The 20,995-nt window shown below is 35.6% G+C and overlaps 1 protein-coding gene, 1 long non-coding RNA gene and 1 pseudogene across 5 annotated transcripts; 1 reads left to right on the top strand and 2 right to left on the bottom strand.

The window, feature by feature from the left end:
* The first annotated feature begins 891 nt into the window (after positions 1-891).
* On the top strand, positions 892-1,560 carry LOC128020580 (U11/U12 small nuclear ribonucleoprotein 35 kDa protein-like; annotated as a pseudogene).
* Positions 1,561-2,297: 737 nt separating this feature from the next.
* Positions 2,298-13,292, bottom strand: LOC128020805 (RILP-like protein 1). 3 transcript variants are annotated; one of them, XM_052607532.1, is made up of 9 exons: positions 12,739-13,292; positions 11,277-11,427; positions 9,603-9,721; positions 9,133-9,378; positions 7,723-7,893; positions 6,995-7,149; positions 6,044-6,148; positions 5,501-5,588; positions 4,407-4,554 (listed from the first exon to the last, which is right to left on the bottom strand). In XM_052607532.1, exons 1-9 carry the CDS (start codon positions 13,024-13,026, stop codon positions 4,549-4,551), a joined length of 1,329 nt encoding a protein of 442 aa, XP_052463492.1. In that variant the 5' UTR covers positions 13,027-13,292; the 3' UTR covers positions 4,407-4,548. The 3 variants fall into 3 exon arrangements, with proteins under 3 accessions (XP_052463491.1, XP_052463493.1, XP_052463492.1); XM_052607531.1 differs by lacking the exon at positions 5,501-5,588 and having other exon boundaries at positions 2,298-4,554; positions 12,739-13,289; XM_052607533.1 differs by lacking the exons at positions 5,501-5,588; positions 7,723-7,893 and having other exon boundaries at positions 2,298-4,554; positions 12,739-13,284.
* Positions 13,293-13,587: 295 nt separating this feature from the next.
* Positions 13,588-20,055, bottom strand: LOC128020804 (uncharacterized). 2 transcript variants are annotated; one of them, XR_008185399.1, is made up of 6 exons: positions 19,638-20,055; positions 15,230-15,310; positions 15,037-15,147; positions 14,893-14,951; positions 14,450-14,512; positions 13,588-14,355 (listed from the first exon to the last, which is right to left on the bottom strand). It is a non-coding gene; the product is annotated as an uncharacterized LOC128020804 (long non-coding RNA). The 2 variants fall into 2 exon arrangements; XR_008185398.1 differs by having other exon boundaries at positions 13,588-14,512.
* Between the last annotated feature and the right edge of the window lie 940 nt (positions 20,056-20,995).

The following is a 20,995-nucleotide window of genomic DNA, read 5'->3' as shown; positions in this document are numbered from 1 at the left end:
ATTTTAACATGTGTGTCTGTGTGACGCAATGGATTGCGCGGAAAACCTGATGACGTCAGAGACGCGCACGGCCCGTTTACAGCTCAGCCAGAGTTTCCACGCGGACAAATGTTTGTTTTCATATATTGTTGTACTGTGGAAATTATATGCCTGAGGTTATTAAAGATTTAAAAAATTAAATCAACAGATTATGCATCAAAAGAATATGACGGAGTTGTAAACAAATTGTACAGCACGTTGTTTTTTAATGATTGCTAATAAACGGTCGGATGATCCTGTTTCAACTAAAGCACGATGCTCTCTGATAATGTTGTTGAAATACGTCTTATATATTGTTTAATTTTATAGAAATCTTTTTTGAATTAACTATTTATTTAGGAACTTTATTTCACATGCACAAAATAAAATTATATATATATATATATATATATATATATATATAAAATTATAAATATATAAAATTATATATATATATATATATATATATAATTTTATTTCCTAAACACTTAACTAAAAATCGATATATATATATTAGTACTTATTTATTTAGGAACTGGATTTCACATTAAAATCATATACATTTTATATATTTATTTTTATAGTACTCATCTTTTTTTAGTTAACGTTCTTCAGGAACTTATAATCAACTAAAAGTTCAGGAACTATTTTGCATGAGTTCTTGCAAAAATATTGTACAACGTAATTTACAAACTTTTTAAGGATTATTCCAATTTGAATTAGATATTTCTTAGGAATTGGATTGCATGCATTTATTGCATAACTTATTTTATCCAAAAATGATTATAGTTTTGAATTAAATTATACATTTTTATTAGAAAATGTATTGAGCATTAATTATTGCATGAAATGTAATCTATAAATTCTGACGACTGTCAGATGATGAGCAAGTGTCCTGTGGCGAAGGTTTACGACCTTCTCAAAGTGGGCAGCATCGATGGCACAGATATGGAGCCCAACAACAAAGCCGTCCATGATGGCCGCTACCAGCCTGACAAGGGTGTGACCAGTGACCCCGACCTAACCTTGTTCATGGCACACCTGAATCCACTGACATCTGAGGACAAGCTCCAGGAAGTCTTTTCCAAGTTTGGAGACATCCACAGGGTACAGGGTATGCTTTCGTTGAATACAAAGAGGAGTGTTCGGTGAGCAGAGCCTGGAGAGATGTCAGCAAGCTGCTGGTGGACCAATACAAGCTCTTCCTGGACTTCGAACAAGAGCGGACGCTCCAAAGCTAGATTCCACGGCAACTCGGAGGAGGCCAGGAGTCCGGTCAGCTGAGGTTTGGAGGCAGGGATAGACCTTCCCGAAAGCCCATCAATCTGACATCCATGATGCCCCAGAAAAGCGGATAGATGGGATTCATCAGGTGGGAGGGAGGGAAGGGAAAAGACCAAGAACAAGATGGGGAACCCGGACGATGGCAGGAGAAGAAAAATGACTGGGATCGAAGGAATGATAGAGGTTACTACAAAGAGAAAAGATACTGGAAACACCAGTGGGACCGAAGCTGAGAGAAAGACTTCAACAGAAGGGAAGACAGACGATGCAGGGTCTCTTACAGAGACAGAGAATGAAGCTTTGTATACAATACTTTCTTTTCTTATTCTATATTTTTTCACACTAATGTGGATTTAGTTTTAAATAGAAGTTTATCCAAACTATAAAGTTTAGGAATAGAAAGATAATTTTTAATAAAAAAATATATTATTTTATTCAGCAAGGATGCATTAAATTGATCACAAGTGACAGTAAAGATATTTGCGTTTCTACTCCGTTTCAAATAAAATTGTTCTTTTGAACTTTCAATTTATCAAAGAATTAAAAAAAAAAAATGTATCATGGTTTCCACAAGCAACACAACGGTTTTCAAAATTAACAAGAAGAAATGTTTCTTGAGCAGTAAATCAGTATATTAGAATGATTTCTGAAGATCATGTGAAACTGAAGAATGATGGAAGGAATTATGCTGAAAATTCAGCTGCGCATTACAGAAATCTCTATTAAAATGTAATTCTGTATATATCCAATAGAAATTTTAATTTAAAATTGCAATATTTCACAAAATAAGAGTTTTTACTCTATTTAAGATCAAATAAATGCAGCCTTGGAGAGCAGAAGAAACCGCTCTTCAATGATAGTGTAAAATAACCTCATTTTTGCTTTCCACTTAAGTGAATTTAGTTTGAAATACGTTTATTCAAACATTAAAATGCTGCCATTATTTACTCATACAAAATGGAATGACATTAAGCCAAGTAAACAATGACAAAATGTTCCTGCATCCCTTGAAATTTTAATTTCAGTAGATTTTTACTAAAGAACAAATAATTTGCCATACAAATAGCGCTTCAATGATTCAAGATTTCTCAAAATACATGGTATAAAATATTTTAATACACAATGAGATGAGTTATGCATCATATCCATAATAACGATACATTTGATCCAGTTCTTGTTGCTGGATATCCTCCTCAGTAGAGTGACGTACTCTGTTCAACAGCTGTTCAACGATTGATCTAAGGCCCAAAGGCTTGTATTTTTCTAACTTACAAAGCTGCCTTTATCAACACACTTTAAAATAGGCACGTATTTCCATGCTTTTACTCAACACTTCTATTATTGCCAGTGAAAGCACCATTCAAGCAATGCAAAACCGCTGGTGAAGGACATTTTTCAATATGATAGATACTTCAGATGCCAGCAAACTATGGATTATTAATATAGTTCTGCTTTAACGTGCTGCAGAAACACTTAAGGCATGTAAAGCTTTGTTTCATGATTCCAGGTTTTAAAGAACCTGTGACATGCTGTCAGTTGCCACATAAAATGATTTGACTAGGGACTCTGTGTGATAATGCATGTACAGTATAGAAGTATATGGGGTGCTGCTATGGGAGAAATGTTCAAATATACGGTTTCAAAAAGTAGTACACAACTGTTCAAAAGTTTTTTAAAAAGGAAATACTTTTATCCAGCAAAGATGCATTCAATTAATCAAAAGTGTAAAGGCATTTTTACTGGTATAACAGATTTCTATTTCAAATGTTTGTTTGAACTTTCTATTCTTCAAAGAATTCTGAAAAAAATAATCACAAAAAGTATAAAGCAGCACAACTGTTTTCAACATTGATAATAATAAGAAATGTTTCTTAAGCAGCAAATCAGCATATTAGAATGATTTCTGAAGATCATGGAGTAAACTTTTTTTCATAGTTTGGCTGGTCCTGCGACTTATAGTCAGGTGCGACTTATTTATCAAAATTAATTTGACATGAACCGAGAGAAATTAACCAAGAGAAAACATTACCATCTCCAGCCGCGAGAGGGCGCTCTATGCTGCTCAGTGCTCCTGAAGTCTACACTGAAGACATAGAGCGCCCTCTCGCGGCTGTAGACGGTAATGTTTTCTCTTGGTTCTTGGTTCTAAATAAATGCGACTTATAGTCCAGTGCGACTTATATGTTTTTTTTTTCCATCATCATGACGTATTTTTGGACTGATGCAACTTATACTCAGGTGCGACTTACAGTCCTAAAAATACGGTAATTTTTTACTGCATTTTTTGATCACGTAAATGCAGCCTTGGTGATCTTTGCATGGTATAGTAACCTCTTCCCACAAAACACAATTCACTACCACAAAAAAATAAATATAAGAGCTTTTTTAGAGGCACATTTCTGATTTTAATGTTTTGCCCTATACACCTCCATATCAATTGAATTACTGTAATGTCTGACATTTGTTACAAAATGAGGAACAAGTTAAAATGATTTTCTGTGATAGCTGACAGCATGTCATGAAGGATGTCAAAAGAAATGAAATTCTAAACACTTGATTTTCCTTTAAATTCTTAATATTTCAGTGTGCCAAAAAAAAAAATATCAGGCTACTGTGCAATAAAAAAAAAAAAGTTTTAAACATAACTTAACATATAATGCCACCATCCTTTTCAGAAAATCTCTGCCCTGGGCGTAGCAAATTAAAATTTAAATCCCTAATTTTTTCTTCAGCCACGTGCATATTCTCACTCATAATTCAATTTGAATTAAAATAGATATGCATCTTATCTACCGAAGGCATCTTCTCTTTAAACATCATCAGAATAATGTAAGAAATCTATTTGCACGCATCATCTACTTACAGTAACTTGTCGTTTGCAATAGTCTAACTATCGAACAAAATAGGCACATAAAACTCCCTCACAGTTTCTTTGGGTGAAGGTGAGGGCCACATTCTATCAGTAACTCTAAACAGCCCCGTCCCCCATGTTCCCTTTGTGAGCTCTTGTCTCATCTGCTTGCAGACGCAGTGCTGTGGAAGTGACCATGAAAGGAGTGTAAATGTGGCATACGGTCACATGGTGCAGGTTAGCGGTTAGTGGAGCGTTGTGTTCGTTACATGTGCTGTAATGCCTCCTGGGCCTGTTCTGTGTCCACCTCCTCTTTCCCCGACCACGAGCCGAAGCCATCACCCATCTGTGGCATCCTCCTCTGAGAGCCTCGGTTTTTGTCGCGGGAAAAGAAGCTAAACCTGTGAACATAACACATGGTGTCAGCACAGCTGGTTTGCATTGTCATGCATGAATGTGTCCGTCAATTATCTTTAATGAACCTGAATGTTTCAGAAATGTTTATGATACTTTTAAGCACTTTTAATTTTCTATTGATCAAACAAGCACAGCCGGTTTATGGCTATACTGCATGAAGAAATATATTTCACACCAAAATCAAAACAACAAAAACAAGAATTCTATAAAATAAAATAAAAGTGCATTATTTAAATACATTTTCATGTGATGCAAAAAATAAAAGTCTGGATTTTTTTTTTCTTCATATAATTTTTTTTTTTTTCAATTTTAAAAGCAGTGTGCACTGTGTGTTTGTGTGTGTATATATATATATATATATATATATATATACACACACACACACACACATATATAATATAAACAAAAACTTTTATTTTGGATGCAATTAATTGTTAATAGCACTAATATATATATATATATATATATATATATATATTTTTTTTTTTTTTTTTTTTTTTTTTTTTTTTATATCTAATTTATATATAACATTTTCAGATATAAATTTACAAAAAGACAAATTAAGATATTTCAGCTCATACAAGCAGTGATAATCAAGCGTTTAATCTCCCTGCACCTCTATAAAGCACTCTTTTAGTTGCCAATATACAGAGACCATGTTATATAGCAGTTACAGCACAGCACTAGTGTTAGAGGAGTGAGCGGGACTTTGATTCTGACTGGCTGATGCTAACGATCCTCCTGCTGATTGGTCGAACAGATAACCCCACAATCAGCCAATCAGAATGTGCTCTTTACGATCAGTGGCTCTAATGAGGGGGGGGGGGGGGGGAGTGTGAGATGAGGGGGCCATGCAGCTCCATCACATGCAGAGAGGATAAAGTGTTAAAACAGCAAAGAACACAGAGGCGAACCACCAAAAGTTCGTACAAGGGAAATAAGTCGTCTGATTGGCTGTAAAGTGGGGTCATCTGGAATCAACCCAGCCGCCACCATCGGCATAATGGCTGTGAAGATCCTGGGACAAAGAGGCACAGATATGGAGAGTTGAGCAAAGAGAAGATACACCCAGAACCACCTGAAGTGTCATTCTGCTTCATCTGGACACATCCTATCCTTCAGCATTTCAGTTGAACATGGCAGCATTAATGATGGTCATGCCTTTTAGTAAAACAAGGGTATATGGATGCCAACATGTGTCATAACATGTCATAAAACTCTAAATGTGTCCGTCAAGCTGCAGTTTAGTGATTGTGTAACCGTTTTGTAATGGTCTTGTGTTCAATTCCCAGGGAAATGCATGAGCTGTTGAAATGCATATTTTGACTGCAATGCAAGTCGCTTGTAAAAATCAGAAATCAATGTAAATATTCTTGGGCATCATATTTGTGCACCTAACACAAAGGAGCAAAATGATGCAGATTTATAAGATTGATGTTTGTGATTTAAGTGTGTGCAGGTGTGTGTACGCACAGTCGTTTTATCCCTGACTCGGGCTGAAAGTTGGAGCGTGAGCTTGGCCGAAATGTAGAAGCCGGGTCTGGCAATGGTGGGCCCGTTTCCTCCTCCTGTTCATCACTGTAATGTGATTGAAAAATAAATGGCAAAAAATGCAGCTGTATGAGTTTTTGTATCGTATTGATATCTTATGATAAGCCATATCACAACAGCAAGAGCAGTATCACACAATTTGTCTTGAATAGCACAAGTGCAAAAGTGATTTTATACAACAGTCTGGTAAATAAGAAGTTAATATTGTGTTTTTGATAGGCTACAATATTGACTCTTTTTGCTCATTTTTGCCAATCAGCTGAGTTGGTTACCAATGACTTTCATGGTATGAACCAAAATACGGATATGTTTCTCATGGTTTATGTTGCAATTGAAGCTTAAACATTTATGTGCAATACATTTTCTAAAGCTACTTTTTTAATATCTACTTGATATTTTTCTCATTTAACACAATAATGGCTTTAAATTATCTGCTAGGGGTATTTTCACAGCCAAATGTAATTTTCGATTAATTCAATTAATTAATCACCACATCATGTAATTAATTATATTTTTAAAAATGTATCTAAAAAAATCGACTAACAGCCCTAATATGTGTAATATATATATATATCCATACACACCTACATATATGGAAGCCACCATGGAATTTCCACTATGAATGTTTCCACCAGGGAATTCTCGGAATTCTGAGTTTAAATTCTCACAAACCATGAAGTAAAAAGTAAAAAAAAAAAGCTTTTCTTAATTCTACCTTTTTTATTATTATTATCTCCTATAAAGGTTGTTTTTATAACATCACATTTGTTGTATTTTCCCTTCAGAATTCCCCAAAAAAAAGTCAGAAGTGTGAGAGAAAAAGTCTCTTTTTTATTTTTCCACGGCTTCAAGTTGAACATCAAGACAGCTGACCTTTTGTAATATGCAATTTCTTCTTGTAGCATGAAGACTTTTGCTTTCAGCTCATTGCGCTCATGCAGGACGTCCCGCAGCTCTTGCAGGGTAAATCGCGGGCGGTTGGGGTCTTTTGGATCATTAGAGGACATGTCATCATCACACAGCACCTCCTGGTGGATCAGAGAACACGTACACTCACTAGCTTTTACACAGAGCAGCTAACTGCTGAGGACATTTAAACTAGACACACGGTCAGAGCATCCTCAAAACAACTCAAATATCACCTGATTTCACTGCTGTTAATGTAGAACAAGAATCACACCACAAAACAATTACAGTTGTTCTCTTTCAGGAAATGATTTGAACAAAACAGCTGCTGGTTCCTGTTTCAATGGGAAATATGTCCACTGACATGATCACTGGCCTTCATTTCTCACTGGTAAATGAATAACAGTATATGATTTATGCTTTATTTAACAGTAGATATCATATGATCATGAGTTAACATTTGATTCAGTCGCATGGTTTGCATTCAGTACAAACACTTGAACACACGCAGGCTGTATTAACAGACTTTCACAATGAGTGTAAAGGACTAAAGCACTACTCATACGGTCTGTTGTACGTTGGTACAGAACCAGTCGGACACACTCCTTGCGTGACTCGTGCAAACAGACACGGATACGGGTCAGGTGTTAGTTTACACTCCATGCTATCCTTAGATGCTGCTGCTGCAGGGTTACCCATAAAAATGCAGCATCTTCTTCATCCTTCTCTTCCTCACCATCCTCTGTCAGAGCTTCTGGGGCCCCGGTGCGGGGAATGAAATGGAGGGGACCTTCCTCTTTCTCCAGGCCCCCAGCCAGGAGCTCAGAAGCTAAATCCTGACCCCAGGAAGGGGGCCTTTTAGATGACTGTGGTCACAAACATTTAATTGGGAGTGTTTGTTTGAGTGAATGAAATGGCACAAAATCAAAGTTATAAAAAACACAATCGGCATAATTTTCAGCAAGGAGTTTCTACTTTAAAAATTTTTTTTAAATAATTTTCCAAATAATAACTTTGCCTTAAAAAATATAACTTAAAATTGTAAGTTATATTTTTGACTACATAAAATGATGTAAAAATATAACTACTATCATTATTCATTATTTTATTTTACATTTTTAATTTTTTGCTGTCATGTGATTCATCTTAAATTTTTAATTTGATTCAGGTATCCTTTTAATGTATACACTACCGTTCAAAAGTTTGGGGTTGGTAAGATTTTTTGTTTTGCCTTTGAAAAACATCTCAGCGAGGCTGCATTTATTTGATCAAAAATACAGTAAAAACTTTAATATTGTGAAATATTATTAACATTTAAAATAACTTTTCTATTTGAATATATTGTAAAATGTAATTTATTCCTGTGTTCAAAGCTGAATTTTTAGCATCATTCCTCCGGTCTTCAGTGTCACATGATCCTTCAGAAATCAGTCTAATATGCTGATTTACTGCTCAGGAAACATTTCTTATTACTATCAGTGTTGTAAACCATTGTGCTGCTTAATTTGCATCCTTGCTGATAAAAGTATTAAGTTATTAAAAATAAAAAAAATTGTTTTTGAAAGGTAGTGTAAATTAATATAGTGCACTCAAACTGCAAAGCCACTAGGCCAACACATTTGATATTTCATATTAAAGTGATCGTTTTGATAATTACGTTTTGCCATTGCTCTTTACTGACAAATAAGCCATTTAAACGAAGTAAATGTGTGCATTGCACTGAATGTAACAATGTTAAACATTATGAGTCGCAAAAGTTCACAAATTAACTGGAAGCCTCAATTCATACACTTTTGAAACTTGCATACAAAACCACATACACTGTGCACCGATTTGTATTCTCATCCTAGTTTCCTGTGAGACTGTGACTCATTGAGGTTTCATTCTGACTCATTATGGACACCATGTGAAGATCCTGACACTTACTTCCTTCAAATAGAAATAGAAATGACCGAATGCTGCAGATGAACACTGAGGTGTCTCAATGCACTGGAATCAAGCAATGAAAATATTCAGTTCATAACCCATTTAGCAGAGAGTTGATGAGCTGCTAAACGTGTGTAAAACTGACACAATCACTGTGGCACCCATCGACATTCATTTACCTGTGCAGGTGAAGGTGGTCCTACAGGCTCCTCCCTCTCAGTGCTGGTCTTGCCCTGCTCTTTAAGGCGCTCCTTAAGACGGGCCACTTCCTGTTGCAGGTTACCCATCTCCTGCTGCCGTGCCTGACCAGACGCCTCCAGCTCCACCTTCTGCTCGATCAGCGCTTTACCCTGGGCCTCCACCACCGTGATCTTATGCCTCAGGTCATGGTTGATCTTCATCAGCCGGTTCAACTGCTGCTGGAGCTGGAAGAAAACCGCATGTGTGACACATTAAACATCCACAATATGATGAATCTCAGTGCTTTTATTCACTGTGATTTCATAGGATGGTTAGACTATGATGTTATTATTTTTTACAGCAAAACATAGAAGAATTTGACAACTTTATTTCTTGTTTCCTTGAATAAACATCAGTGCACTGACTGCTGCTAACAAAGGGATTCGCTCAGCAAGAACATGACTCTTACTGCTTCAATGTCCTCGTTTTTGAGCGTCAGCTCACGGTCTTTGGCACGGATCTCATCTCGCTGTTTATCTACAACTTCCTTCAGCTTCATCATCACCTGTCGTTCCCTCTCGGTCATGCCTGGCATCAAATAAAAACAAAAACATTTATCACATAAAGACCTGACATGCAAGGAAATATCAAAACTATAACACCCGCTTAATTTAATAGCATATTTGGCATTTTTGATCACTAGTTCACTAGTTGCAGATGTGTTTTGTTTTGCATGGATCAGGTCACTGGAAATAAGGACAGACGCAAGACGCCTGACAGACACTATAAGCAGCAGATAACTTCCTGACTGAGCGCCCATGTTACTGCTCCTAAAATAGAGATGTGTCCATGCAGAGAATCTGACACACAACCACTGACCCACTTCACGTTCGTCATGACCTAGAAATATTATGAGTCACATGCCTCAAAGGAATATTTAGAGTTATATACAAAAATTATTTTTAATTCCTCCCTCACGCTTGCAAAACATACAAAACCTAATTGGCACGTTTATTTGCACTGCTCTGCTTATATACTAATATGCAAATATATATAATATTACCGGTAATACATTTAGCATTTGACATAAAATATTTAAATAATGAATGAATAAAAAATTTTATGTAAAAAAAAAAATATATATATATATATATATATACACACACACATATTGCAGTCTGGCATAAGTCTGATAAGTCAAATTGAGTAAACTGATAAAAATATGCATTTTTTATAAAATATCTATTATAAATTAGCTAACTAATATTAATTCTATATTATATATTTTTGTGTGTGTGTAATTTTTTGTAACATTATTATTTAACTTGCCAGTCTAAATCAAGTCTGCTAATAAGTCATAGAGTTTTAAAATATAACATTTTATTATATTATATTATATATATATTAAATATTTATATTACATACATTTATGTACACACATCACTCAAAGTCTTTTTAAGACTAAGTACATAAAATTCTCCATTACTTTTTAATTACTTCTGATGAAACTACAAAAAGTGATGTACGGTCTCAGTATTCGTGTCTTGTTTTCCAGTACAAGAATCTTAAATCAAGATTCGTTGACTTGAGAAGCAAAATGAGGTCACATAGAAAGTCTTGTTTACTGTGAAACTGATCAAAATCTGAATGATCAAAGAGAGTTTATGGGCTCAGAGAAATCTACTTGATTCAAAGGGAAGAACCAGTCATACTTCACTGACAGACGTTTGTTCTTATTTTGAAGCATAAACTCTTAATTTTGACATTATATCTTAATTTCGCATCTTAAGTAAATGTATCTTGATTTAAGGATGTTCAGATACTTTTACTGGAAAGCAAGACAAAAACACTGAAGAAGACATGAGTTATTGGCAATGCATGCAACATTTAATTCCATAACTTTTTGATTTAAGACCTTTTAAAGCCTTCGTTTGTGAAAGAGTGAATTAAGACTTTTTGAACCCCGTATCGTCTAAGAAATAATATTTTTATTTTGTGTTTTTAAAACAATTTTGTGTAAACATTTTGTTTTGGTTGTCTAATAATGTTGTATGCCAGCATATTGGAAATGGAAGGTCAAGTGAAGCGCAGTGCATTGTGGGATATAGTATAGTGTAAGACTGATCTCTTTTCCAAACACTACCTTCCTGCTTCTGTATATCCTCCTCTGTCATCGGACACTCTTTGACGGACAGGTTGTTGAGCAGCGCTTTGTTTTCCTTCTGCAGCTGTGCGATCTGGGACAGCAGATCCTGGGCTTCTCCTCTCCACACATCCTCCACCAGCTCCAGCTCCTGTTCACAACCACACACACTTTTCAGAAGCGGCTCATCAAATATACACGAGTGTATATTTAACCGCTGACCTTCACTGGAGTTATGTAACATCGTAAACAATCAGCAAAAACATAGAAAGCAGGATGATATGAACATCTTCAGAGAAGGACACAGACAAAAAGCCGTATACAAAGCTCTGGTTTATGTGAGACATTTATATGCCTTATCAGCCTCGTGAGATTTAGATTTGTCGCATATCTGCTCACTGTCCCAATGGACATGATGTTATGTGATTATGATGATGATGATGGACTGTGGTTATGATTACATCATTTCCTGTCCCGGACAGAAACTTAGAAATTCCCTTGCATGCACTGCTTTGTTATGAAACACCTTTGGCAAACAACTTCAGCCTAAAATAATGAACATGTTAGTGCACAGTAAAAGTAGAAAAAAAAGCAGTATACATTCAGACTTATATGGTTAAAAAAAATTTTTTATCTTGAATAAATGCTGTTCTCGTAATTACTTTTGATTCATCAAACGATCCTGAAAAAAGTATCACAGGCTCCGAAAAAAAAAAAAAAAAGTAAGCAGAAAAAATGTACAACATTTTTAATAAATCAGCATATTAGAATGATTTCTGAAGGATCATGAGACAGAGAAGACGAGTAATGATGCTTAAAAATTCAGCTTTAATCAAGGAATAAATTACATTTTAAATTTACATTAATATTTTATATTATTTTACAATATTACGGTTTTCGCTGTATTTGTTTTATGAAATAAATCCAGCTGTGATGAGCATAAAAGATTTAATTCATAAACATTGCACACTTTTGAACAGCATCTATATATTCCGTATATATGTATATATATATATATGATTTATTTTATTTATTTATTTTAATAATATATATTATGTGAATTATATAACTATAACATAAACATCTCTTTAATTATTATTTGTATATATATATATATATATATATATATATATATATATATATATATATATATATATATACACACACACTTTATTTATACACTTTAATATATTTATTACTGAATGCATTTATAGTTTTATATATAACGTAATAATATCTTTCATATATACACACACACACACACACATTAAAATACTTTAACTGAACACTAATTAACGTATACTTTTATACGTAAAATGTTTGTGCACATATGCTGTGACGTCACAGACAAGTACAGTCACCTGTCTTTTTAATTCTGGCTACCAGTGTCAATAAAACAGAGTTAAATGACCGAGCTGGTTATTTAGATCAGGTAAATAGATACTGTTGTCTATAAAAGCACCTTCTTATGTTTCCTGTCCTTCTCCAGCCGCTCCATCCGCTCCAGTCGCAGTCGGTCCAGCTCCAGACGCAGCTCCTCGGTCTCTGGACTGATGCTGTTCCGGCTCACCAGGACCTCCAGGATCTCCAGCACACGGACCACTTTGGGCATGAGTCGGGACAGAGCCTCGCATCCGTACTGATCGATAATGCGCTCGAACTCCTGTCCCACGACCGCAGCGATGTCGTACACGTCCATCACGGTCAGATCCGCCACGTTCTTCTCCAGCGCCGAACCGAAATCCTCCATGACCGTCTCTGAACTTCGTTTCCTTACAAACTTTCTCAGTCCCTTTCAATAGCCAAACAGATCCCCGACACCCTCTAAAAAGCTTCTGATGACACCCCGTCAAGGATATAAGCCATTTCGGTATATTTTTAGGCCGAATTGGACCGAGATAAGAGTTGTCCCATTGCGGTTCGGTTTCCCTGCCCTTATTTATTCCTCAGAGCGGCGCTTCATGTACTGCGCATGCGCACAGCGGCGGCCGACGAGGGCGCTGTGAAATCACTGTCAGGCGCCACACTGACCATCGGTCATAAATGTCCTCCTTTCTTTTACTGTCTATGCTCCTGACAACCATAAATAAAGGTTTTGTTAATTTTGTTGGTTTTATGTCATTACATCGGTTGGAGCATAACACACAAATTGAGAAAAACTATTTTTGACCAAAAAAAAAGAAAAGAAAAAAAAGGTCAATATTTTATGTCCATTGTAGAGGACGCCAGGACTAAGTTATATATTTAAATATATACAGAATAATAATAAAATTACATTCACCAATCAATTTTAAAGTTTCAGGCTAGATGATTCTCAAATATGTTATATAACAGAATGATTTTATATAATACCGTACTTGATGGAATATGTGCATAAAATGTCCATAAATTGGTATTCCCACTCTATACAATGGATCTATACTTTGCATCTAATTTGCACATTAATTTGCAAAATCCCAGATTAACGTGATGTTTGTCCTGTCCTGTTGTCCTTTACAGAAGACCTGTAATGAAAATGATACCCTGTTTCGTAACAAAAAGTCCTAATTCGATCTGAAACCCCATAACATTTTTCTGAGATGTTTATTTATAACAAACGATTAGAAAATTAGTCAGATTTGAATTATATTTACAAAAATTGCATATTTCCCTTTGAGAGCTACATTTGATATTTTTGTCAATATCAGTCATATTTAAAGACCAAGGAGAGAGAGTGCAACTGTTTTCTTATAAACGAGATTTCATGGAGTATTTTGATGGTTTTTGAATGGATTTCCAAAATGTTTTTAATTTGTTGTTGCAGCGTAAAAAAAAACAGATGTTTAAAAAATTATGCATAAATTTCACAACATAATAAGTCCTCCCATTTTGTAGTCAAAACTTTGTCCGCGGAGTCACTTTGTGAGATAATAAATCACAATTACAGGGACTGACACTCAATAAATCCAGGCTAAAGCTTGAAATATTCGACACACTCACAGCATCTGCGTTGCACCCCATCCGACAGCCTTTGATGCCAAATGAGACCCTCTGTCCAACATGAATTTTTAACATAGAAGTCCTTGACAGAACCAGCGCCCTGACAGAAATGATTACAAACCCTGCATTTGAGTGTGCGAATACATAAGATTTATAAAAAACTATCTAAAATGACCACTGTTACCAAATCATACCCAGCCACTTTCCACAATGTCTCTCTGCAGATCAGTAGCAGCTGTCACCAGGATGTGTATAGCCTATGGACAAGATGACAAAGGTGATGAAAAATGACATTTATCTTGATATATAATACCATTTAAAAGATTTTCAATGTTTTTGAACAGTGTCTTCTGCTTACCAAGATTGCATTTATTTGATCGAAAATACAGTAAAAACAGTAATATTGTGCGATATTGTTACAATTTAAAATAACTGCTTTCTATCTTCTGAATATATTTTATTATCTAATTTATTCCTGTGATCAAAGCTGAAGTTTCAGCATCATTACTCCAGTTTTCAGTGTCACATGATCTTCAGAAACCATTCTGATATACTAATTTACAAAATGAAAAATGTAAATACATAACGCATAAACTACAAATTGTGCATTATTTAAAAGACTATACCCCAAACTAACCATTGGTTAACTTCCAGCTTCACTCCAGATGAATCTCTTATTACCTGGCTCAATATTTCCTGTATTACATAAGAAGAAAAACCATGAAGTCATAGCAAATGAGTCCTGAGTTAAATCAATAATCATTAACACCATGTAACTTACATCCATTCTCAGCACAGCATCTTCAATGGCAGAGGAAGTCGCAGCCATTTCCTTATCCACCATATCATCCAGCTCTTCCTTCCGCACGTCTGCTCCCCTGGGCCACAGGTCCTGCAAGTGACCAGGATAGAGGTTACTTATTACGTCATGCAAACACATCAAGCCTGAAGACACCATCTCTGGTCCAGCACACCTGTCATTGGTTGAGGATACGCTGGAGCACGTAGCGGACAGCAGTAGGGTCAGCTCTCGGGAGCTTCAGCTCTTTCAAATACTGGAGGAAGTGGGTGACACAATCCCGACAGTTATTTTTCAAACCTATGCAGAAATCAACCTAAAAGCATCATAAAGAGCTTTAAACCAGCTCTGACTCAAATGATTCGCGAACCCGCTACAAACTCCCGAACTGATTCAAATGTTTCGCGAACCCGCTCCGAACTCTCGAATTTATTCAAATGATCCGCGAAGCCGCTCCGAACTCCTAAACTGATTCAAATGATTTGCGAATCCCCAAACTGACTCATATGATTCGCGAACCCGCTCCGAACTCTCGAATTGATTCAAATGATCCGCGAAGCCGCTCCGAACTCCTAAACTGATTCAAATGATTTGCGAATCCCCAAACTGACTCATATGATTCGCGAACCCGCTCCGAACTCCCGAACTGACTCAAATGATTCGCGATCCGCTCCGAACTCCCAAACTGACTCAAATGATTCGCGATCCCCATAACTGACTCAAATGATTCGCTATCCCGCTACGAACTCCCGAACTGATTCCAATGATTCGCGATCCCCAAACTGACTCAAATGATTCGCGAACCCGCTCCGAACCCTCCGAACTGATTAAAATGATTTGCTATCCCCAAACTGACTCAAATGATTCGCGAACCCGCTTTGAACTCCGAACTGACTCAAATGATTCGCGATCCCGCTCCGAACTCCCGACCTGACTCAAATGATTCACGAACCCGCTCCGACCCAGCCGGCATTTCAACGTTGATTCAACGTTGAAACAACGTCAGGTACCATGGTTGAATCAACGTTGAAAAACCTTTCGATTTTGCAAATTGGATCAACGTTGAAATCACGACGTTGATTCACCGTTGAAAACGTGACGTTGATGTACGGTTGAAATCACAACGCTGATTCACTGTTGAAATCCCGACGTTGAATCAACGTTGAATAACCTTTCGATTTTGCAAATTGGATCAACGTTGAAATCACGACGTGGATTCACCGTTGAAATCGCGACGCTGTTTCACCGTCTTACCTGCATTATGGGTGAATTAGGGTCGTGCTGCAGCCCTGGGATGACAGCTGAATGAGGTGTTGATTTTGAAAAGTTAATCAGCGTTGATAACATGACGTTGTTTCCCCGTCGTACCTTGCACTGTGTGTAAATACACCTAGATCCTAGTTGGCATTTAGATCAACAATGTACATGCAAGGCTAAAAATCTAATGACTGGCAGCAATGGCTTTACAAACAACTTCAATAAACGACCACATGCTCAAAATTGTCAAACAGCAGTTAAATTTTGGAAACATACTGAATAAAACAGATGAAAATAATCCCACACTTTATTATGCAGAGTATGCATGGAGGTAATGCTAAAAACATGTAGTAGAACAATCCAAATACAATAATATTTAAAGGTTTTTGTAAAATAATTCGGCACAAAAATGCATATTTTTTTCAGCACTTACAAGACAAACCCTTGTACCTTTATGACTGAAACCAGTGGATCTTTTATTTTGGTGGAAAACTACAGTTTCTGTCAAAAACATGTTTTAGTAATGTGTCTCATTTCAAGTTGTGCGCATTTGTGCAGTGAAAATGTGTTGCACAGTACGAGCAGGGAACCTTCAACCAGTTGATTTCTAATGGGAACCCCCCCGGACTGTGTCTTCTTTACCGTGGGGAATGCAGAATGAGATTTCTACCGCAGGGCACTCTAAAATGTTAGAACCAGCAGCCTCGTGTATATAGTGTGGTTGTGCTTCGGGTGATCCTTGAAAGTGTCCCAGCGCTAGGTCCTCCACTCTCTCCCACTTGTGCACTTTCTGTACCGTCCTGTATAAACATTTACATTTAATCATTTAACAGACGCTTTTATCCAAAGCGACTTACAAATGAGAAGAACAGAAGCAGTCAGGTGTACAAGCTAACAACAACAGTATACAGGTGCCATGACAAGTCTCAGTTAGTCTAGTACAGAACGCATAGCCAGGTTTTTTTTTTTTATATGAAAGACAAGAAAAGAAGGAAAAGTGCTAGCATTAGTTGGTTAAGTTCCGGTGAAAAAGATGAGTCTTAAAATGTTTCTTGAAAATGAGTAAAGACTAAGCAGTTTGGATTGAGATTGGGAGGTCATTCCACCAGCTGGGCACAGTCCAGGAAAAGGTCCGTGAGAGTGATTTTGAACCTCTTTGGGATGGCACCACAAGGCGTCGTTCACTTGCAGAGGGCAAACTTCTGGAGGGAACATAAGATTTAACCAGTTTGTTTAGGTATGTCCACAATGTTTCACAATAACTTTGATATTGTGAAATATATTTAACTGAAAACTGAATGCAAAATAAATCACACAATATTTTCACTTTACAGTTCAGTAACAGTGAGGTTGGAAACAAAGTGGACAACACTATTCATTAAACACTTAATGTATTCAGATGAAAATTTACAATATTAACAAATTATTCACAAGCAGTGTTTTCAGAGCCCCCAGTTACACTGTTTTAATCAAAACACTAGTAATACAGTGTAGTAAAACAAATAAAATCTAATTCAGTAAATTTTTAATAAACTAAGTACAATCAAAACCTATCACAAAAGTTCAAAGCATCTCTAGCAGAAGTGACAGTGCAATGTAGCAGATGAACAATTTCTTACCAATGTTTCAAGAACAAGCTGGATCCTCAATGACTCTACAAGGGGAAAGAAGAAATGGTTTACTGAAAAGTTCTTAAAAAGCAGGATTTCATATTATACCATTTCTTTAAACCACTGGTTCTCAAACTTTTTATACCAAGTACCACTTCAGAAAATATTTGTTATTAAATATTAAGTTGCACCATAATGACCAACATTACATTTCAGCAGCGTAGCAGGCCAAACTATTCAGCTAACGTTACAGGTCTACAGTTAAAAAATGAGGCAGTTTTATTCTAATAAGAATATTTATTGTTGTCAGACACATTACCATGTTTGAACATTAACACTACAACTGTGCTTACATACACAGGTAAATAAAAAAAAGTTTAAATTAAAATGTAATTTTAAATGTAATTATGTAACAAAAGTTACAAAACTGTACTGTACTTTAACTCTAACATACTTAAATGTGCAAAAAAAAAACTTACTCAAAGATTAAGTTAAAATATATTAACATTAATTAGTTTAATTTAGTGATTCACCTGCATAACAACTAGAGGGGGCCTGACACTTTGAGAACCATGGCTTTAAACAATCCTTTTATTTATTTATTCATTTTCATTAATTCATTAAAATTATATTATTTAAATACAGACATTTGCACTTATATGTTTCAGAAAACACTTTGAAACTATTATAAGCATACAAACATATATAACACACCTAATGCATGGGATACATATCAGGAAAATATGGGAAAATCTCTAAACCATCTCTAAATCTCTCTTACCAGCAACACATTAGGTGAGCACCTAACTTGATCAGCTGTGATACAGCAATGCAAAAATAGACACACGGGTATTTATTCATCTGCAGATTACATGTCCTTTAAACTACCCATTTGTAAACTCTCGCGAAATGTATATAGTTTTATTGTTGTTAATGATGATAATATTTAGATTTTAGAATAGGTATCATGACTAAAATATTTTAAAATGCCATTAAAATAATTAATTAATTTAAATAATTTAATACAAATAATTTAAAAGCTTGTTAACCTTAACTACCATTTAGCATTAAACATTTTTAACGTTGTTTCATTAAAACAACTGACCTTATTTCAGCCATATTTCAATGTTGAAAGTTGGTCATGTGCTGGAAGTTTTTCAACAGTTCATCTTTAAACGTTGAATCAACGTTGTTTCAACGTTGAAACCACAACTGACCTTATTTCAACCATATTTCAACATTGAAAGTTGGTCATGTGCTGGATGTTTTTCAACCATTCAGCTTTAAACGTTGAATCAACGTTGTTTCAACGTTGAAACCACAACTGACCTTATTTCAACCATATTTCAACGTTGAAGGTCGGTCATGTGCCGGCTGGGGAACTCTGACATATATTCAGATATAAATGTAATTTAAAAAATAAATTAATAATTTTCGATTTTCATATATTGCACCTGTCAAACATAGTTACCCACTTTTAAAAAGCGTGAGGATATGTAACAACTTCGTTTTGTGTCAGAACTTTCACACTTTCATTCATAAATTCACCCCGTTTGTGTTTGAAAAGCGACAGGGATTCAATCGCGGAAATGGAACTTGCTGTATAAAGCAGAACCTCACGGAATTCGGACATTTTTTAATGAATAAATCAAAAGTAGAGCATTTAATCAAATCTCGATATGGACGAGTGTCTGCAATATTAAAGCTGTTCAGTACCGTCGCTCCCTACACGCAGAGTAGGGCACCAACTCCCAGAGGGGGCACCACCCCAGTTGCTCAAACAAACAAAAAAACTTCCTCCATTCTCCCATCCGCGCTCGCGACCGCTCGCACCTCATGTTTGCGGTTTCATATATTGACGCATGATGTATGCTACACATGTGCACGTCAGCGCGCTATGAGAGGATTTCACCATTTCATTTGATAAAACTATCGTCATTCATTCGTATCATATACACAGACTGACAGAAACGGCAATGTCTTTACGACAACCTGTCAAAATAGAATTTCGGTATAACTTGAAGCAATTCAAACAGAAATATAGTACTATTGCACATAAGAGTATGCTATACTTCAAGTAGGCCTAATAGCTAATAATAATAGTTTATTAATAAACACAGAAACTTTGTCTACAACCCACCAAAATAAAAGTTTGGTCTAACTCAAAGAAATTATGTAAAAAATTGCTCATTATTTTGCTCATTTTGCTCATTATTGCAAACATTATTTTAAAGGAATATCACACAAGTTTTCATAGAAGCTTTAATTTAAGCTTGCCAAAACAATAACACCATATTTTTCAAAAACAATTTCTAAAAGTACATTTGTATTTGTGCCTATAATGCTTATTTATTTATTATTATTGTCAGCTAATAAAACCTATGCTTCAGGGACCATATTCATATAACATCTAAGGCTAAATCTAGCTCTTGACTGGTTGAGTTAGATGGTGATGAACACTAAACAGTAGAAAATCAGTTGAGTCTCCCCATCTTAAAATCTCGTGTTTCTTATAATAAATTGACATATTGATAACACTGAACCTTTTATAATGCTCTTAATTAAATGTCGATGGAAACTGTATGCATTAGTGAGTGTGGTAGTTCTTATGGGGTATGCTCACTTATTCCTTATATGAACTGTTTCAAATGCAAGACATTGATTGCATGAGATTAAGTTTTTAAATTGCAGCCTGTGCCCTTTTGTAGTGTGCACATATACAATTTATCATCAAACTGTGATAACTGTGATTAAATTCAGTATATATACGTCTGCCATATGTTGCCACCCCCCAAAAATTCCTGCCCCCTTCTCGCCACCCCATCAATATTTTTCTAGATCCACCCCTGACTATAGATGAGAAGTTTGGAACTGCTAAAAAACACGCAAAAGCTGGATTTTCTAATGCAAATCAGTATATATTTTGTAATGCAAAACTTAAATAACTTCAAAAACTGTGGTAATTTGCAACTTTTTTTAATTTATATTTAGTCAAAATATATATTTTTTTGCAAATAAATAAAAATAAAACAAAAACTACTACTAATTTTTATTTATTATTTTTGCATTAAAAA

Source organism: Carassius gibelio, chromosome A10 (genome assembly GCF_023724105.1).
Source record: "Carassius gibelio isolate Cgi1373 ecotype wild population from Czech Republic chromosome A10, carGib1.2-hapl.c, whole genome shotgun sequence".
NCBI classification, from domain to species: domain Eukaryota; kingdom Metazoa; phylum Chordata; class Actinopteri; order Cypriniformes; family Cyprinidae; genus Carassius; species Carassius gibelio.
This window is presented reverse-complemented; position numbering and strand designations above follow the sequence as displayed.

Coding starts and splice junctions, on each gene's coding strand:
- LOC128020805 (XM_052607531.1), bottom strand. CDS start 13,026: ATGGAGGATTTCGGTTCGGCGCTGGAGAAGAACGTGGCGGATCTGACC. Junction 9,722..11,276: donor GGATATACAGAAGCAGGAAG/GTAGTGTTTGGA, acceptor ATTTGATGCCAG/GCATGACCGAGAGGGAACGA. Junction 4,555..6,043: donor GAGTCAGGGATAAAACGACT/GTGCGTACACAC, acceptor TTATGTTCACAG/GTTTAGCTTCTTTTCCCGCG.